Here is a 14,785-nt window from a genome sequence, read left to right as displayed (position 1 = left end):
TCTAATGGTACAGGGACCAGGGCATATGAAGCCCTGCAGCTCCTGACACACCCACTGGTGGCAGCAGAGAGCCGTGTGACCCCTAACTGCTGGTAGTCAATGAAAACGTGTCAAACAATAATACATTTTCTTAAATAAAAGTAATTTAACTTTATACAGGAATGTAAAAATATTTATATTTCTCAGGAATATCCCTTTTAATCCGGGCTCTGGCTCAGTACAATTACAGGCATACCAAATTTATTTGGCTTTTTCATTTTTTGCTTTACTAGTATGGCGCAATAGAAACATTATTTAAAAAAATAAATGTACGCTGGACATCATAAATTCCCCCCATTGCTTGTATTGGTATAGTATGCCTTTTTTGTCCTGTCTTCTGTTTGTTTGGGCCAAGTTAACAAAATAACACCAATAATAGGGGAAAAAGCGCTGCAGAATCTGTTGAAGCTATACAAGTAATTATTATTATTTCTTTATTTTTGCAGTGTTCACCATGGTGGTTCATGCAGTCTGAAGAAACCCCAGAAATGCCATATAGTAATCCTATGCATAGGGCAGCTAGAGCAGCTTTTATAGAAGAGATGATCATAGTATCAAGAACTGGGCTATGTGGCTGCAAATAACAGGGGAATAATGTCCGCTGTAGAGAAAAGCACTGGACTTTTGTTGCCATTATCTGAACACATTTTATTTTATACTACAAATAGACAATAAAACCTATCAGGAATTTACAATTATTGCAAAAATAATACATAGGTGTTAGTGCCTCATCTGGTGGCCACAATGAGTACTACAACTTTAAAATGTAATGCCAAATCAACTATTAGGGCGAGTTCACGGTATGGAATCCGCGTGGATAACATGTAAGTAAATTGTAACCCCGCTCTCTCATTCAGTAGCCTTTATCCATTGACCCTCCAGCTAAAACTACAGCTCCTAGTGTTAACATATAGCCTATGATTGGCTCATAGACCAACCAAAAAAGCTGTGCCAATGGGATCTGTATGAATTACATTTGATCATGCGCAGTGCTCACTTTGTTTTAGTGATCAGTGGAGGTCCCAGTGTTTAAATCTGCAGCAGATATGCTATGTGTGGCTCTACCCTTTCAATCATACATTTATAGTGATAAGCCAAAAACATGTTGGAATAAGTGGTAGAGTTTGGTTTTATGCCAATGAGATTAAAATTTGAACACTACCCCTGGGTACCGCTCTGTCACTCCCCCGGCTTTCCCGCCAGGCCCTTCACCACCCCCTCACATACTGACTGACATGTGCTCAGTCCCTTTTTTTACAGTTCATTGGACTCTCCGGAGCGCTCGGATCCCTGCTACTTCCCCTATTATAGGTACGTGTATACCTATTCCCCCCCCCCTTTCTCTTTTCCTCACCCTTCCCTCCTTACTCTCCTCCTCCTTGTAGTATGTGTAGTTTCTTGTTCCTCCCCTCCCTTTTCTCCCCCCCCCCCTTTTCTTTCTTTTTATTTGTCTTTTCTCTCTTCTTTCTTTTCTATCCATAGGTGCGCAGTTACTGCCATTAGCATCTGACACTCCCTTGGGAGCTTCAATAGCCATATTGACTTTTTGTGTTGTTTTGTTTGGAGTTTACTGATTTTGAATACATTGTTTATTGCTTGGTTGCTTCTGATGTTGCTGATTGTCTCCAGCTTCAGGAGCCCACAAGCCACAGTTGACTTTGTTCTCCCCGCTTGTAGCGGGACTTCCCCTCTCTTTTTACCGCCTTGTTATTGTTTTCAATATTGATATGGTCTGTGCCCTTCCTCCTTGTTTCTGTATCCCCTTTAAGAAATCCTTAATAAAAAAAATTCTGAATCTGAAAAAATTTGAACACTAAGTTGTAGGGTAATTCCAGCATAAAACAATAGTCAAGAGTGAGGATACAAGAACAGAATTTATTTACAGACATATGCATTTCATCAGTGTAACATACAATGGGTTCAATTCATGACTGATATACACAATAGTTGTGTACAAGATTAACATTTATTAATGCACCAACATTATCAGTAATATAAGACCAGTGACCAGTGCAGTGCACATATTGTAGATTATAGGCGCTTTCATTGTAGGATGCAGATGTCCCTGACATACAGTGGTGGTTGTTTGCTTGACTATCCAGTCCAGTCATATGGATTATAATCTTGTATCCGGGGCTCCCTGTAAGACAGAAGACTGTTAATCATAGGACTTTACAACTGTTAAAGAAACTGTAGCTAATACCCCTAAAAAGAAAAAAAGAGGCGAGTCTGCCAAAAAATGAAAAGTCTCCCTCTGGTTTGTGTATACAGTTCCTATAATCACTGTGTCTAGTCTCCATGGTTACAGACTACAAACACTATGGGGGAGATTTATCAAAGGGTGTAAAATTTAGACTGGTGCAAACTTCCCCCAGCAACCAATCACAGCTCCTCTTTCCTTTCACCAGAGCTGGAAGCTGAGCTGTGATTGGTTGCTGTGGTCAGTTTGCACCAGTCTAAATTTTACACCCTTTGATAAATCTCCCCCTATGTGTAGTCTGATCCTACATCAAGTGTGTTGCTCAAGTCTAGGGATGGGGAACCTTCGGCCCTTCAGCTGTTGCAAAACTACAATTCTCATCATGCCTGGACAATTAAAGTTAACACTTTGGCTGTCCAGGCATGATGTGAATTTGTAGTTTTGCAGCAGCTGGAGGCAGGGCCATTTTAATTCACTAGTGGGCCCGATGCAATGCCCTCAAGAGTGGGCCCCCCACACCGAACCCAGTGTTATCAGAATCAGTGCTCTACACATAGTATAATGCCCTGAAAGTGCCCTCACACTAATACATATTGCCTCAAAGCTGCTGTGAACAAAACAAAAAGATATCACCAATGATACCATTATATAATACAGCCACACCATGACCACTATCACTACAACCCTATAACAGAGTGTAATTGCATCCAGCGACTCACAGGGGGCGTCTTCTCTGATCAGAGTCTTTCACTTTTTCTCTCTCTCTCCATCCACTGTGGGCCACCATGAAGTCTTCTCCTGGCTGTTAATCCTCTCTCTAGAATCTGCCAGAGAAACATTTTAGGCTCCAACACATACAGTAGTTAGGACCCCTGTACCTCTATATAGTAGTTACACCCCTCTGTGCCCCCATAGTTGTAAGGTGTCCCTGTGCCCCCACTTAATGATTAGGTATGCTCTGTGCCCCAGAATAGTAGTAAGATCCCTATATATCCCTCTGTGCAGTCCCCAATGTACCAGAGGCGGACCTATCACTTGTGCAGCCTGTTCAGCTGCACAGGGGCCCAGGCCAATAGAGCGGCGTGCCAGGCTTAGACTCTAAAGTGTCAGCTCAGCATGGCACATGTCTGTAGTGGGCCCCATGCTCCTGTGGGGCCCCTTTAGTGACTGGATGCTGTGCCCGGTCGGGGCTGGTTCTCATCTCCTCCTGCACACTACTGCTGCTGCTACCCCCTCCTGTACTCCACTGTCTGGCATACCTTGTATGAGGAGGAGAGGAGAGAGAGCATGTGATGATGGGCTGGAGGGATCCTGCAGAGTTATGGCTGCCAGGGATAGGACTGTAAAGAGGAGCAATAGCAGCAGCTCTGACAGTGATTATTGTCAGTGTGTCTGTCAGGCTGCTGGAAGTTGTAAGATAGAGGGTGGACTGTGTAAGAGAAAGCACAGAGCCCCCACCCCCCTCTCTGGTGCTGTAAGTTTTATTGTAAGTTTACACCTTTTAGTCAATATCTGTGCCCCTCTCCCCCCTGCAGCATGGTTGTTTTTCTCTTTCATCTCCCCCCTAAGCAGCCACATACAGTACATGTATCCCACCTGTGCAGCCACATACAGTACATGTATCCTACCTGTGCAGCCACATACAGTACATGTATCCCACCTGTGCAGCCACATACAGTACATGTATCCCACCTGAGCCCATTTGTTCTATCCCCTATTAATGCTGTTCTGGGGTCACTTCCACACTCTGAGCTATATATTTTGATCCCCCACACAGCATCCAGTGTATAATGCATCCAGGACCCTCCAAGCAAAACAGCTGCAAACACTACAAATCCCAGCGTTTACTGCAGTCTGCAGCCCTTAGGATGTGCTGGGATTTGAAGTACAAATGAGTAGACAACTCAAGGGGTTGTCCTCTCGTAAACTACAACTCCCAGCATTCTCTGAGAGCTTCATAAGTGTAAGGCATTCTGAGAGTTATAGTTATTATTCAGGCAGCTGTGGCCACAGATACATCAGTTCAGGATGAGACCAGGTCAGCATGTTGTTTCTGATGGGTTCCTTTTTTGGGTGCCCCCCATGATCAGTTCTATTGGTGGCTACAGGTACCCCAGTCTCACACTGGGGCTCGCACAGACTGCAGTACAGTCCTAGAGGGCCCTAGCAGCTGTGCTGTAGGGCCCTCCTGACAAACCAGGGCACATGTACCGCATACCCGGCCATACATATGTATGCGCCTTCAAGGCAGAAAGGTGGAAAAAGGGGTTATGGGGGCCCAAACACATTTTTTGCACAGGGGCCCAGTAGTAAAGACCGCTATGTGCTGCCCCAGTAGTATATACCCCTTGTGCCCTAACCCCAGTAGTATATAGACCCCCATGTGTGCTCCCCCACTTGTATATAGACCCCCTGTGTGCTTCCCCACATGTATAGAGACCCCCTGTGTGCTCCCCCACTTTTTATTGACTCCCTTTGTGCTCCCCCTTGTATATACAGTAGAACCCCTGTGTGCTCCCCCACTTGTATATAGATCCCCTGTGTGCTCCCCCACTTGTATATAGACCATGTGTGCTTCCCCACTTTTATTTAGACCCCCTGTGTGCTCCCCCACTTGTATATAAACCCCCTGTGTGCTTACCCACTTGTATATAGACCCCCTGTGTGCTCCACCGCTTGTATATAGACCCCCTGTGTGATTTCCCACTTGTATTTAGACCCCCTGTGTGCCCCCCACTTGTATTTAGTCCCTCTGTCTGCTCCCCCACTTGTATTTAGACCCCCTGTTGCACCCCCACTTGTATTTAGACCCCCTGTGTGCTCCCCCACTTGTATTTAGACCCCCTGTGTGCTCCCCCACTTGTATATAAACCCCCTGTGTGCTCCCCCACTTTTACTTAGACCCCCTGTGTGCTCTCCCATTTGTATATAGATCCCCGGTGTGCTCCCCCACTTGTATATAGACCCCCTGTGTGCTCCCTCACTTGTATTTAAACCCCCTTTGTGCTCCCCCACTTGTATTTAGACCCCCTGTGTGCTCCCCCACTTGTATATAAATCCCCGGTGTGCTCCCCCACTTGTATATAGACCCCCTTTGTGCTCCCCCACTTGTATATAGCATATAACAAAGAAAACCAAACACTTATACTCACCTGGGTCCGCACGTCTCCTCTTCTCTGTACTCTTGTGGCCTTAGGCAGTGTTTGGCCTGCGGTCACGAGAGGCCTCTCTCTCCTTGCAGTCCTGGCGCTCCAGTGATGTCACTTAAACACTGGGATCAGAAGGAGAGAGCGGCCTCATTTGACTGCAGGCAAAACACTGCCTGAGGCCACAAGAGTGACTGACAGGAAGGAAGCCAATGCCTCCCACTCTGTCAGTGCTGCTGAGAGTGCTCATAGTAACAGTGTAGAGCGCAGCAGCGGGCGGGGCTGTGGATCCCAATGGTGCCCCCCCCACAGGCTGTCGACAGGGCCTGTCACGTGACTTTAACCAGTGGGCCCGGTGCACATGCACCATTTGCCCTCTGGTTATGCGGCCCTGGCTGGAGGGCGAAGGTTCCTCATCCCTGCAGAGATCATCTCCTGCAACCATAGTTTATCTGCCATGTCATGGATGGCACTGTAATAGGTAAAGCATGTTGGGAGTCTGAAAACAGCTCCACAAAGCTCAGCTTCAGGGACTCTTTTAAATGTGTCTTGGGGATATTAGAATGCACTAGCTGAATATATCTGCTTTATGTAATGACATACTCCATATATACAGCTTATCAAACTTATTCATTGTTTAACTCACATTGGCTTCATGAATTGAGACCCCCTCATGGTCCATGGTCAGATAGATTACGGCATCATGGATAGAGGGAAAGATTTGAGACTTGGTGATATTTTCATTAAACAAGTTTCCCTTCTCAAATCCCGTCATCACTGTTGCTGTTGGAATAAACATAAGCCATTGTACTTATATATAGAAACCAACAAGGATTCTCATGCAGCTTTTCCAGACCCCTAAATGACGTATCTGTGTTATGCCTGTAATATACGCCATGCCGTGTTGCTGCATAACAAAGCAAATTTGTTATTTATAACTAAAAAGGCTGAATAATAACCCCATTTATTACATAATATAATATAATGTGCCTGGGTGACTGGGCCAGACTTGTAAATTGCAGATTACATTATAATTATTTCCCTATCTTTTGTACCATTGCAACCTGCCAGGTAGACGTCTACTTCAATTTCAGCAAAATGCTTAAAGATCTGTAAAAAAAAAAAAAAAAAAAATTAGAGAAGTAGAGCTTCACCCATAATTGGCAAAATTAAAATAAAACATCTATAAAAAGTATATTGTTTCTTTATCTGTTAGGATACGTGCACACTGCGGAATGGCGACAACTTGCACCCGCCGGCGGACTGATGCGGGTGTGCGCGTCTCAGCCCGTGTCATAGACTCCATTCTATGCACAGACGGATTCTGTTGTCCGTCCAAAGAATGAACGTGATTGACTGAGCGGTCTGTCAGTTCAGACAGCCCTGCTCCGAAACTGCTGCGGCGTGGGACCGGGAGGAAGAAGGAGAAGACCTGCAGCCCGGACAGGTAATGTATGAAACAAGGGCTGCCAGGACATCGTTAATGATGTCCCTGCAGCCCTCGCTTAGTGATCATCGGGGCCGTGGAATAAGCCCAGTAAACGAGCGCCGATCTAGCAGATCGGCACTCGTTTACATCGTTTATCGGGCCCAGCTTGGCCCGTGGAATAGGACCCTAAGGTTGTCAGGTCCAATGCTGATTCAGCACTATGTGAATAAGCATGTCAGGTTTTATGTAGATTCAGCACTGTGTGAACATGGTTGTCAGGTCATATGCTGATTCAGCATTGTGTGAATATGGTTGTCAGGTCATATGCTGATTCAGCATTGTGTGAATATGGTTGTCAGGTCTTATGCTGTTTTAGAACTGAATGAATAAAGTTGTCAGGTGTTATGCTGATTAAGGACTATGTAAACAAGGTTGTCAGGTCTTATGCTGATTCAGCATTGTGTGAATATAGTTGTAAAGTTCTATGCTGATTCAGCACTGTGTGAATATGGTTGTCAGGTCCTATGCTGTTTTAGAACTGTATGAATAAGGTTGTCAGGTGATATGCTGATTCAGGACTGTGTAAATAAGGTTGTCAGGGTTTATGCTGATTCTGCACTGTGTGTATTAGGTTGTCAGGTTTTATCTTCTTTTTGGACTGGTTGTGAGGAGTCTCCTGGATCTTGTAGACATTTTAGAGGTATGGCATCTGGCAACTTCAACTGGTTCTTCTTGAAGTAGGAAAAAACACCATTAATATTCAACACACTTACTTTTTTCAAAACTTTGACACAGACCGTATCTACAAAATTCACTGCAGAGAAGTCCAATATTAATGAATGGAAATTTGGTTTCTCCAGACCCAGTGACTGAAGTGTGTTCTTTCCACCAGTTTCTTCATTTGAAGCATGACCTGGTACAACAGTGATGGATCCTTCTGTCATGTCATGTTCTTTATGCTGTTATGGTAATAAAAGAATCATAGGTCATATACTGTGTATTACATTAGAGTGTCAGGCTGTCTTTTTGTTAGGTATACTGGATATAATATCTTGAAAACTAAGCTGGTGATTGGCATTGAGTTTACCTCTTCAATGTCATAATCAAGTTTTCCAAGTTCGAGACGGTCAAAAGCAAAGTTGTCATGTCCTGTGACCTTGGAGAAGAAGACAGGAGGGGATTACAGTAGTAGAATGTTATCCACCCAATTTGTGCAACTCTTCCCATCGACTTTACCCTTTCAGTGCATTTTCTCTGCAGTTCTCAAATGTGGAAATACAGCCTTAGGAAACATGACCTCTTCAAAGAAACAACTATAATACCTGTATAAAGCTGTTTTACAGACATATGATTGACAGGCTGCTACATATGAATGTGCACACAGCAGCTAGTGAGCCACCGCAGAAAGTGGTGGGGAAGACATGAACAGTAACTATGTTCACACAACATAAAATAAGGGAAAAATTCAGCTGTAATTTTGATGTTAAAATACAGAGGTATTTTCAATTAAATAAGGCGTTCCATTGAAATCAATGGGAAATTGGCCAGCCGTGCACACACCATATAGAATAGTGCCCACATTTGATAACAATGGTCCAAATCAAGAATATGCTAATTTATTATGACCTCTTTTGGGGGACGAAAATAAACGAAGATTTTTTTTCACCTGTGCACACATTGTTTTATTTTCACTCAAAATAACAGCAGTATTCTGGTATTATTTTATTGTGTGTGTGTACATGGCCGAGTCTGCTGTTTTTTTTCAGCGCTCCTATGGTATTTCTGCCCTGTAGTTTTCATACCCTCACCTCATTGTTGGGCTCATTCTCTTTCATCACTTTTTTCATTGCTTTAAGCTCTTTTTTAATTTTTTTCTTTATGGCTTTCCTTTTCTTCTCAATCAGCTTCTCCACATCAATCCCACACTACAATAGGAGACATGGACAGACAGCCGTGTTACTTTGTTAGAGACGCTTTAAGCCTGGCCTTTTTAACAGACTACATTGTAGCTTTTGTGGCTTTACTTTATTACGGAAGGGGGGGGGGGGGTCATACATTGCTTTAATTATTATTACTTCATAATATATAGTCATTAAAAATTACATTTATACATTAAGGGGCAGCAGTAAAAGCTTATACGCGGCTCTCTGCTGCCACTAACCTTCGTGTCGGGAGAGAGAGCACTACTGACGTAGAGCCTCCCCCTGTGTATTGTATATGGTAATGCATTAGAATTTACAATACACTGGGGGAGATTCTGTGTCACAAGTGCTGTGTACACAGCAGTCCCTAGTAGAGGGGTCTGTGATTACTAACAAAGGCTCCAAGGTTTGGAAGCCATCCTAAGGCCCATTCTCACATGCCAGTTAACTCATATGGCCAAAACCATTCCCTATACACTCACTACACAATGTTATTGATATTCCTAGCAACATTGCACGGCCATCGATAAACACATGGGAGCATGGTTTCAGCCAAATGTGTTCACTGGCAAGTGGAAGCATGGCCTAAAATGAGAATTTGTGAACCCATAAAAGGCATGGAAGTTCATCAACCAAAAGAGAAAACTCATATATTGTAACAAGCCCTGCACTAGTGTCAGAATCAGGGCAGGGTTTCAGCAAACATAGATTCAATGTGGAGTGGAAATAAATGGGGAGATAAATAAAAACTTCTTAGCGTAAACTCAGACTAGACAATCTGGGCCCTTTTAGACAGGCCGATGGCTGTCCAACATTAACGGAGATCTAAAAGAACAGCATTACCTGAAGGAGCCTCCATACAACTCAACCATCATGCTAGCAGGACGAGATACATAGCTGATTTTTCTGGGTCTTTTATATGGGGCAATAATCAGCAAAATATGGAAGTAAAATAGATATAAACCATATTAAAACCAGTTTAGGGTATGTGCTACATTCTACATAAGTCTATGGGAAATCCCAGTCTATGCACATATATGTTTTATGGGCACCTTTTTTCTTTAGACATTAATGTGGCACAGATTAAAAATACAACCTTCAAAATTCCTTTACTTTTACCTTCTGGTAAAGGGTCTCTTGATACTGATCTGCGTTAGCGTAATAGATTGTAGAGGAAGTGTGGAAGATTTTTATCCTTGGTATCTCTTTAGCCTGGAACATGAAAACATAAATGTAAAAAGATATAGCTGCTAGAAGTGTGCAGAAGGTCGAATGATGGTTGGTAAGTATAGACTGCTTGTGATCTGGAAACTGACAGCATGGATGTATGCATATCTGTGCTGTCAGTTTCTCTTTATTTTTTTCAGCTGCCCTGTTTGCATAGAAAGATGTGAAGCCGATAAAGATACATTTTAATGCAGGCTCAAAAGATGCGATCAGCCGATAATTGGGTGCTTGCCCGACCTTCAGCTGATGGCTGCCACTTTTACACAGACCGATTATTGACTGCAGGAGCATAATCGGCCTGTGAAAAGGGCCATAACAGTGGCTGTAATCTCCCTGCATGAAAACTGTCAGCAGCTGCTGTTGACAGATCTGTTTTTTTTTGTGTGCCTCGGTTCAGCACGTTTACACATGAAATGAATGCCCAATGCAGGTTCCAAAAATTCAATCACATGGTTTGGATGTTCAGACAATAAAAAAAAAGCATTCGGCCCTGGATATTTACACAAACAATACAACATGAAAAAAATACAATAAAACGAAAACTACATAACTTTTAGGATCCATCATTATCTACTACTACTGATGGCCGACTTGGAGCAACAGCACTGGTGTTTTATGACATTTGTTGAACATAAGGATCTAAATGTACAAATAGCCAGTACCTGATGACACCTTGAAACGTCTCTATAAATGCCTGTTTCATACACTTGGCCTAGGATGGAGTAATTGGATCTGAAACAGCAAAAAAGATTTCATCCCAGATTAGAAAGCAATAATGATTGATCAATTAAAAACTGAATCAAAAGCCCAACATTTTTATTAGAGTGAGGCTATGTTTGCACACTGTAGTTTTCCTGGCAACTTTTGATAATAATGGACGATCATAATTAAGATTATTACTGGCAGCCATATTTATCAAAAGACGGCTGTGATGCTGTTCCAAAAAGAAAGCTGCAAAACAAACATTAGTTTGCATCATTTGTATTTTTTTTTTTATTCCAGAATTTTTTGGTGATCAATTCTGTAACATATGTTTTTTTCTGCCTTATGGTTATGTTGGCACATATTGTATACATTGCAGATGTTATGCTGATGAAATCTAGTGTGGGGATTGGCAGTGGGACCCGCATCTATTAGACGTTTATGGAATATTCTGTGGACAAGCCATGAATGTTGAAATGGGAATACATCATCATTATACAGACTTTTATAACTGCCTATGGTTTTATACAGCTTATTTATATTGAACTAGACTCTGTTTGAATATTCAAGTAAAAAGCTCTCATAGTAGTGGCTGTAGGCAGTGGTTTAGCTACCATGAAAGCAGACCATGCAACTGGTATGGGGCCTGTGTGGCAGGGGGGCCCGGACCCCTCCCCAATGTAGCGTGGTCGGCTTTCATGGCAGTTACGGCTTACATCACCCATATTCACCACCACTGGCAACATTGCACCTCCAGCCACAAGAGAGCCCCCCATCCCATACTCATATGACCCATCACAGTCTCTTGGCGTTTGTTCTCCCAGCTCTTTTCGCTCCAGTGACGTCACTTCTGCGCCAGGGATCTGGGAGAGTAGTACATCATAGGACAGTTCTGGATCATGTGTGTATGGGGGTGTACAGTTGTCAAGATTCAAGGGGCCCCATGAATCCTAGCTATGCCCCTGGCTGTAGGTAGCCACTATAATATCATTATGACAAGCAGGGAAGGCACTACATTACCAGGCTACTTGCGGTTATAGAGTATATCATACATTACTCACAACTGTGTCCTTAAAATAACAGTCAGCAAGGAAAATGCGACAGCAAGAGCCAGACCAATGTCCATGTTGAACAGAATTGTGGCGGCAAATGTCACCAACCATGTAAGCTGCAACAGAAAAAAAAATCAGTGCAAGTAAAATGCAACTAAACCCTGTGAGATGTTTTTCAACCATTATAAACATTTACTGACAGCAAGGTAAGAATTTGAAGTGGTTTTGCTGCTGCAAAAGTACAACTTGGCTGTCAGTGCATTCTGGTAATTGCAGTTAACAGGGGATGCTCACTACTGGAATAGTGCTACATGTAACTATGAGCCTGGTATTCCAGCTCTGCTCCATTGAAGTGAAGAGGGATTAACTACAATACCTCACACAACCTGTGCAGAATTGCAGTGCTTATTGTGGATGAATGTATCGATGTTTTCCTAATCCTGTTCAACCCTGCTTTGCTTTTAATACTTGTTGGTGGTAACATTATGCTGCAAATTGAGGGGGTGAGTGACGGGTTTGTTAGTTCATCATGATTTCTGTATGCCTAGTACCTACCAGGTCAATTCTGTTGCTCCTCCATAAGACTCTGACTTCTGAGAACTGTTTGAACATCCCCTTCAAATTGACTATGATGATTGCAGCCAGAATAGCCTAAAATAGAGAGAAAAACAACCATTTTTGTATATTCCATTAAAAATGTGATGTGAGATGAGATGATTTCTATAAAGTGTCACTCACTACTAAGGCTGTATTCACATGTTGTGTATGTGTCACAGTTTTTTATAGTTCTCTGTCATTTACTGTGATTTCAGAAAATGAAGGCAAAGACAAGTAGTAGTACTGCAACCTAAATAGAACCTGTCCAATGATACTGATGTAAATTATTGTGCACAAGCCAAGAAGATCTGAGTTTTCCAGATGTGTGGGGAGGACCCTGTGTATATTCCATAAATATCTTATGTGGAAATATCTCTTTTTGAGCAGTTCTACAGACAGTAAATAATGTTAGTTTCCTATCTACATCCATTTCCATAATGCTGCTTGGGGACTGATGAAGGAGATACTCTATTTACCTTTGGTAAGTCTTGGAAAAGTTCCCCAGCTCGCAATAGGATTATGAAGATGACAAAAGATGCTACAGCGCTGGCCACCTAGGCAAATATAAGGGAGGATACACAAAAGAATTAGGACACTGTAAAGGATATTGTATTATACTCAACATGTGGCTTTCCAGCTTTTGTGATCCTTGATGGCTTCAGACTGTCAACACTTAGGCTATGCTCCCACACAGTATTTTTACTCAGTATTTTGCAACCAAAACCAGGAGTGGATTGAAAACACAGAAAGGCTATGTTCACACACCTTGAAATTTAGTGGATGGCCGTCATTTAATGGGAAATATTTACCGTTATTTTAAAACAACAGCCATTATTTGCCATTAAATGACGGCCATCCACTCAATTTTAACAGTGTGTGAACATAGCCTTTCTGTGTTTCCAATCCACTCCTGGTTTTGGTTGCAAAATACTGTGTGGGAACATGGCCTTAGGCTGCTTTCACACATCTTATGGACTCGGAAGTCAAGTACTGGATTAGCTTCCCGCCCGGCATGATGTGTCAATATCGTGCTGGCAGCGAGGAAACTCTTTGAATCACCGCAGCCCTGTAATAGTAGAGACACTTAGCTCTGTGAATGCCATGTGAATGCCGCCTTAGATCCACAGATTAGTTGTTTGTAATGGCAGCCATATTGATTGTCCCCTTTCTTTCCCAGAATCAGATATAGCTAGATCACACACCTGGGTGTTTCCTCCAGTACTTTCTTGAACCAGAGACCTTGATACTGAGGCGCTTATGGCAAAACACTGGAAAAAGCTGCCAAAAAAGTTCCCAAAGCCTATAGCAATGAGCTCCTGTAAGAGAACACATAGTTACCATGGGGAAAGTGCAAGATCAGCACACATTATATACATTGTCTCAATGTGTAGTCATCCCAGTGTGTGATCTTTAGGGCTGACCACAGAGATAGCTGCCAAAAGTCACACTTTTTGTCCTGTGAACTAGATGGGCATAGTTTCATGTGTATGGCCTAAGGCTGGGTTTACATCAGTATTTGGCATTAGGCAAAGTTTTCTATTTGAAAACTGACCATCTCCATCACGTGGCACAGAGCCAGGAGAGGATGCGCTTAACCAAGGTATTTTTGAACTTGGTGTCTCTTTAATAATAAACATTTGAGAGCCGAGGATTCACTTTTTGCCTAGATTGCTCTTTTCCCCCAAAATTCTTCATCTCCCATGATCTCTTGCAGCCCCTGACTCAGGATCCCGCTTAAAGAAGATGATGTCCACAATGCAATAAAAGTGGTAATACTGACTCACCTGGTTGCTGTCCACTTTGTAACCGTGCTTTGAGGCAAAGACTTTCCCCAAAGAAATGGTGATAGCATAGCCTACCACAGCAATTGCAAAGGCATTTCCAACTATATCTGTAAACAGGCTGAAGTCAGGTAACATAGGTGGCTTCAAGCTAAAGAAGATAATATGATGAAGGTCAGCTTATTTAAAACAATCGCCAATAAGTAACTGCAACTTGCAATATTTTTCAGTTACTTACGTCCAAAAGTCAGTGCTTATAATTTCATGATAAATCTTTATGTGATGATTATTATATTATATTATCCCCTACATACACTCACACAATGACAAAACGTATCTGTCTGCAACTACCACAAGAGGGAGCTTGGGAGATTACTGCATACAAATTTACTGTAGTATTGTAATGGGAGCAAAATAGATCCATATGCAATAAACTGCCCCTAGTTGTAGCGACAGGCCATGTTCAAACAATGCATGTTGTGTATAAATTACAGCCGTTTGCAACAATGGCCGTAATTTATACACAACATAAGTTGTATTGCAATGAATGGAATCCCGGCTGGAGCATATACACATAGTATACGCTTCGGCTGGGATTCCATCCAGCCACAGGAAAAAATGACATGCAGGAGAACCTGGCCGCACGTTCCATTGTGTGCAATGGGGAATTCGGATGCGGGTGCACACTGA

At 42.7% G+C, this 14,785-nt stretch overlaps 1 protein-coding gene across 2 annotated transcripts in view; it reads right to left on the bottom strand.

Moving 5' to 3' along the window:
- Positions 1-1,894: 1,894 nt before the first annotated feature.
- The window catches only part of LOC138788672 (solute carrier family 26 member 6-like), a 30,675-nt gene continuing 17,784 nt past the window's right edge, over positions 1,895-14,785 (bottom strand). Inside the window, exons 9-22 of one of the 2 annotated variants that reach the window (XM_069966774.1) lie at positions 14,099-14,246; positions 13,517-13,630; positions 12,791-12,868; positions 12,273-12,368; positions 11,727-11,833; positions 10,626-10,695; positions 9,856-9,948; positions 8,623-8,739; positions 7,902-7,970; positions 7,588-7,773; positions 6,441-6,495; positions 6,032-6,168; positions 2,959-3,063; positions 1,895-2,179 (exon numbers count right to left, since the gene is read on the bottom strand). In XM_069966774.1, the coding sequence (XP_069822875.1) occupies positions 2,977-3,063; positions 6,032-6,168; positions 6,441-6,495; positions 7,588-7,773; positions 7,902-7,970; positions 8,623-8,739; positions 9,856-9,948; positions 10,626-10,695; positions 11,727-11,833; positions 12,273-12,368; positions 12,791-12,868; positions 13,517-13,630; positions 14,099-14,246 (1,357 nt within the window). In that variant the 3' untranslated portion in view covers positions 1,895-2,179; positions 2,959-2,976. The remainder of the gene's footprint in view (positions 2,180-2,958; positions 3,064-6,031; positions 6,169-6,440; positions 6,496-7,587; positions 7,774-7,901; positions 7,971-8,622; positions 8,740-9,855; positions 9,949-10,625; positions 10,696-11,726; positions 11,834-12,272; positions 12,369-12,790; positions 12,869-13,516; positions 13,631-14,098; positions 14,247-14,785) is intronic. The other variant, XM_069966775.1, reaches the window with a different exon arrangement.

Source organism: Dendropsophus ebraccatus, chromosome 4 (assembly GCF_027789765.1).
Source record: "Dendropsophus ebraccatus isolate aDenEbr1 chromosome 4, aDenEbr1.pat, whole genome shotgun sequence".
NCBI classification, from domain to species: Eukaryota; Metazoa; Chordata; class Amphibia; order Anura; family Hylidae; genus Dendropsophus; species Dendropsophus ebraccatus.
This window is presented reverse-complemented; position numbering and strand designations above follow the sequence as displayed.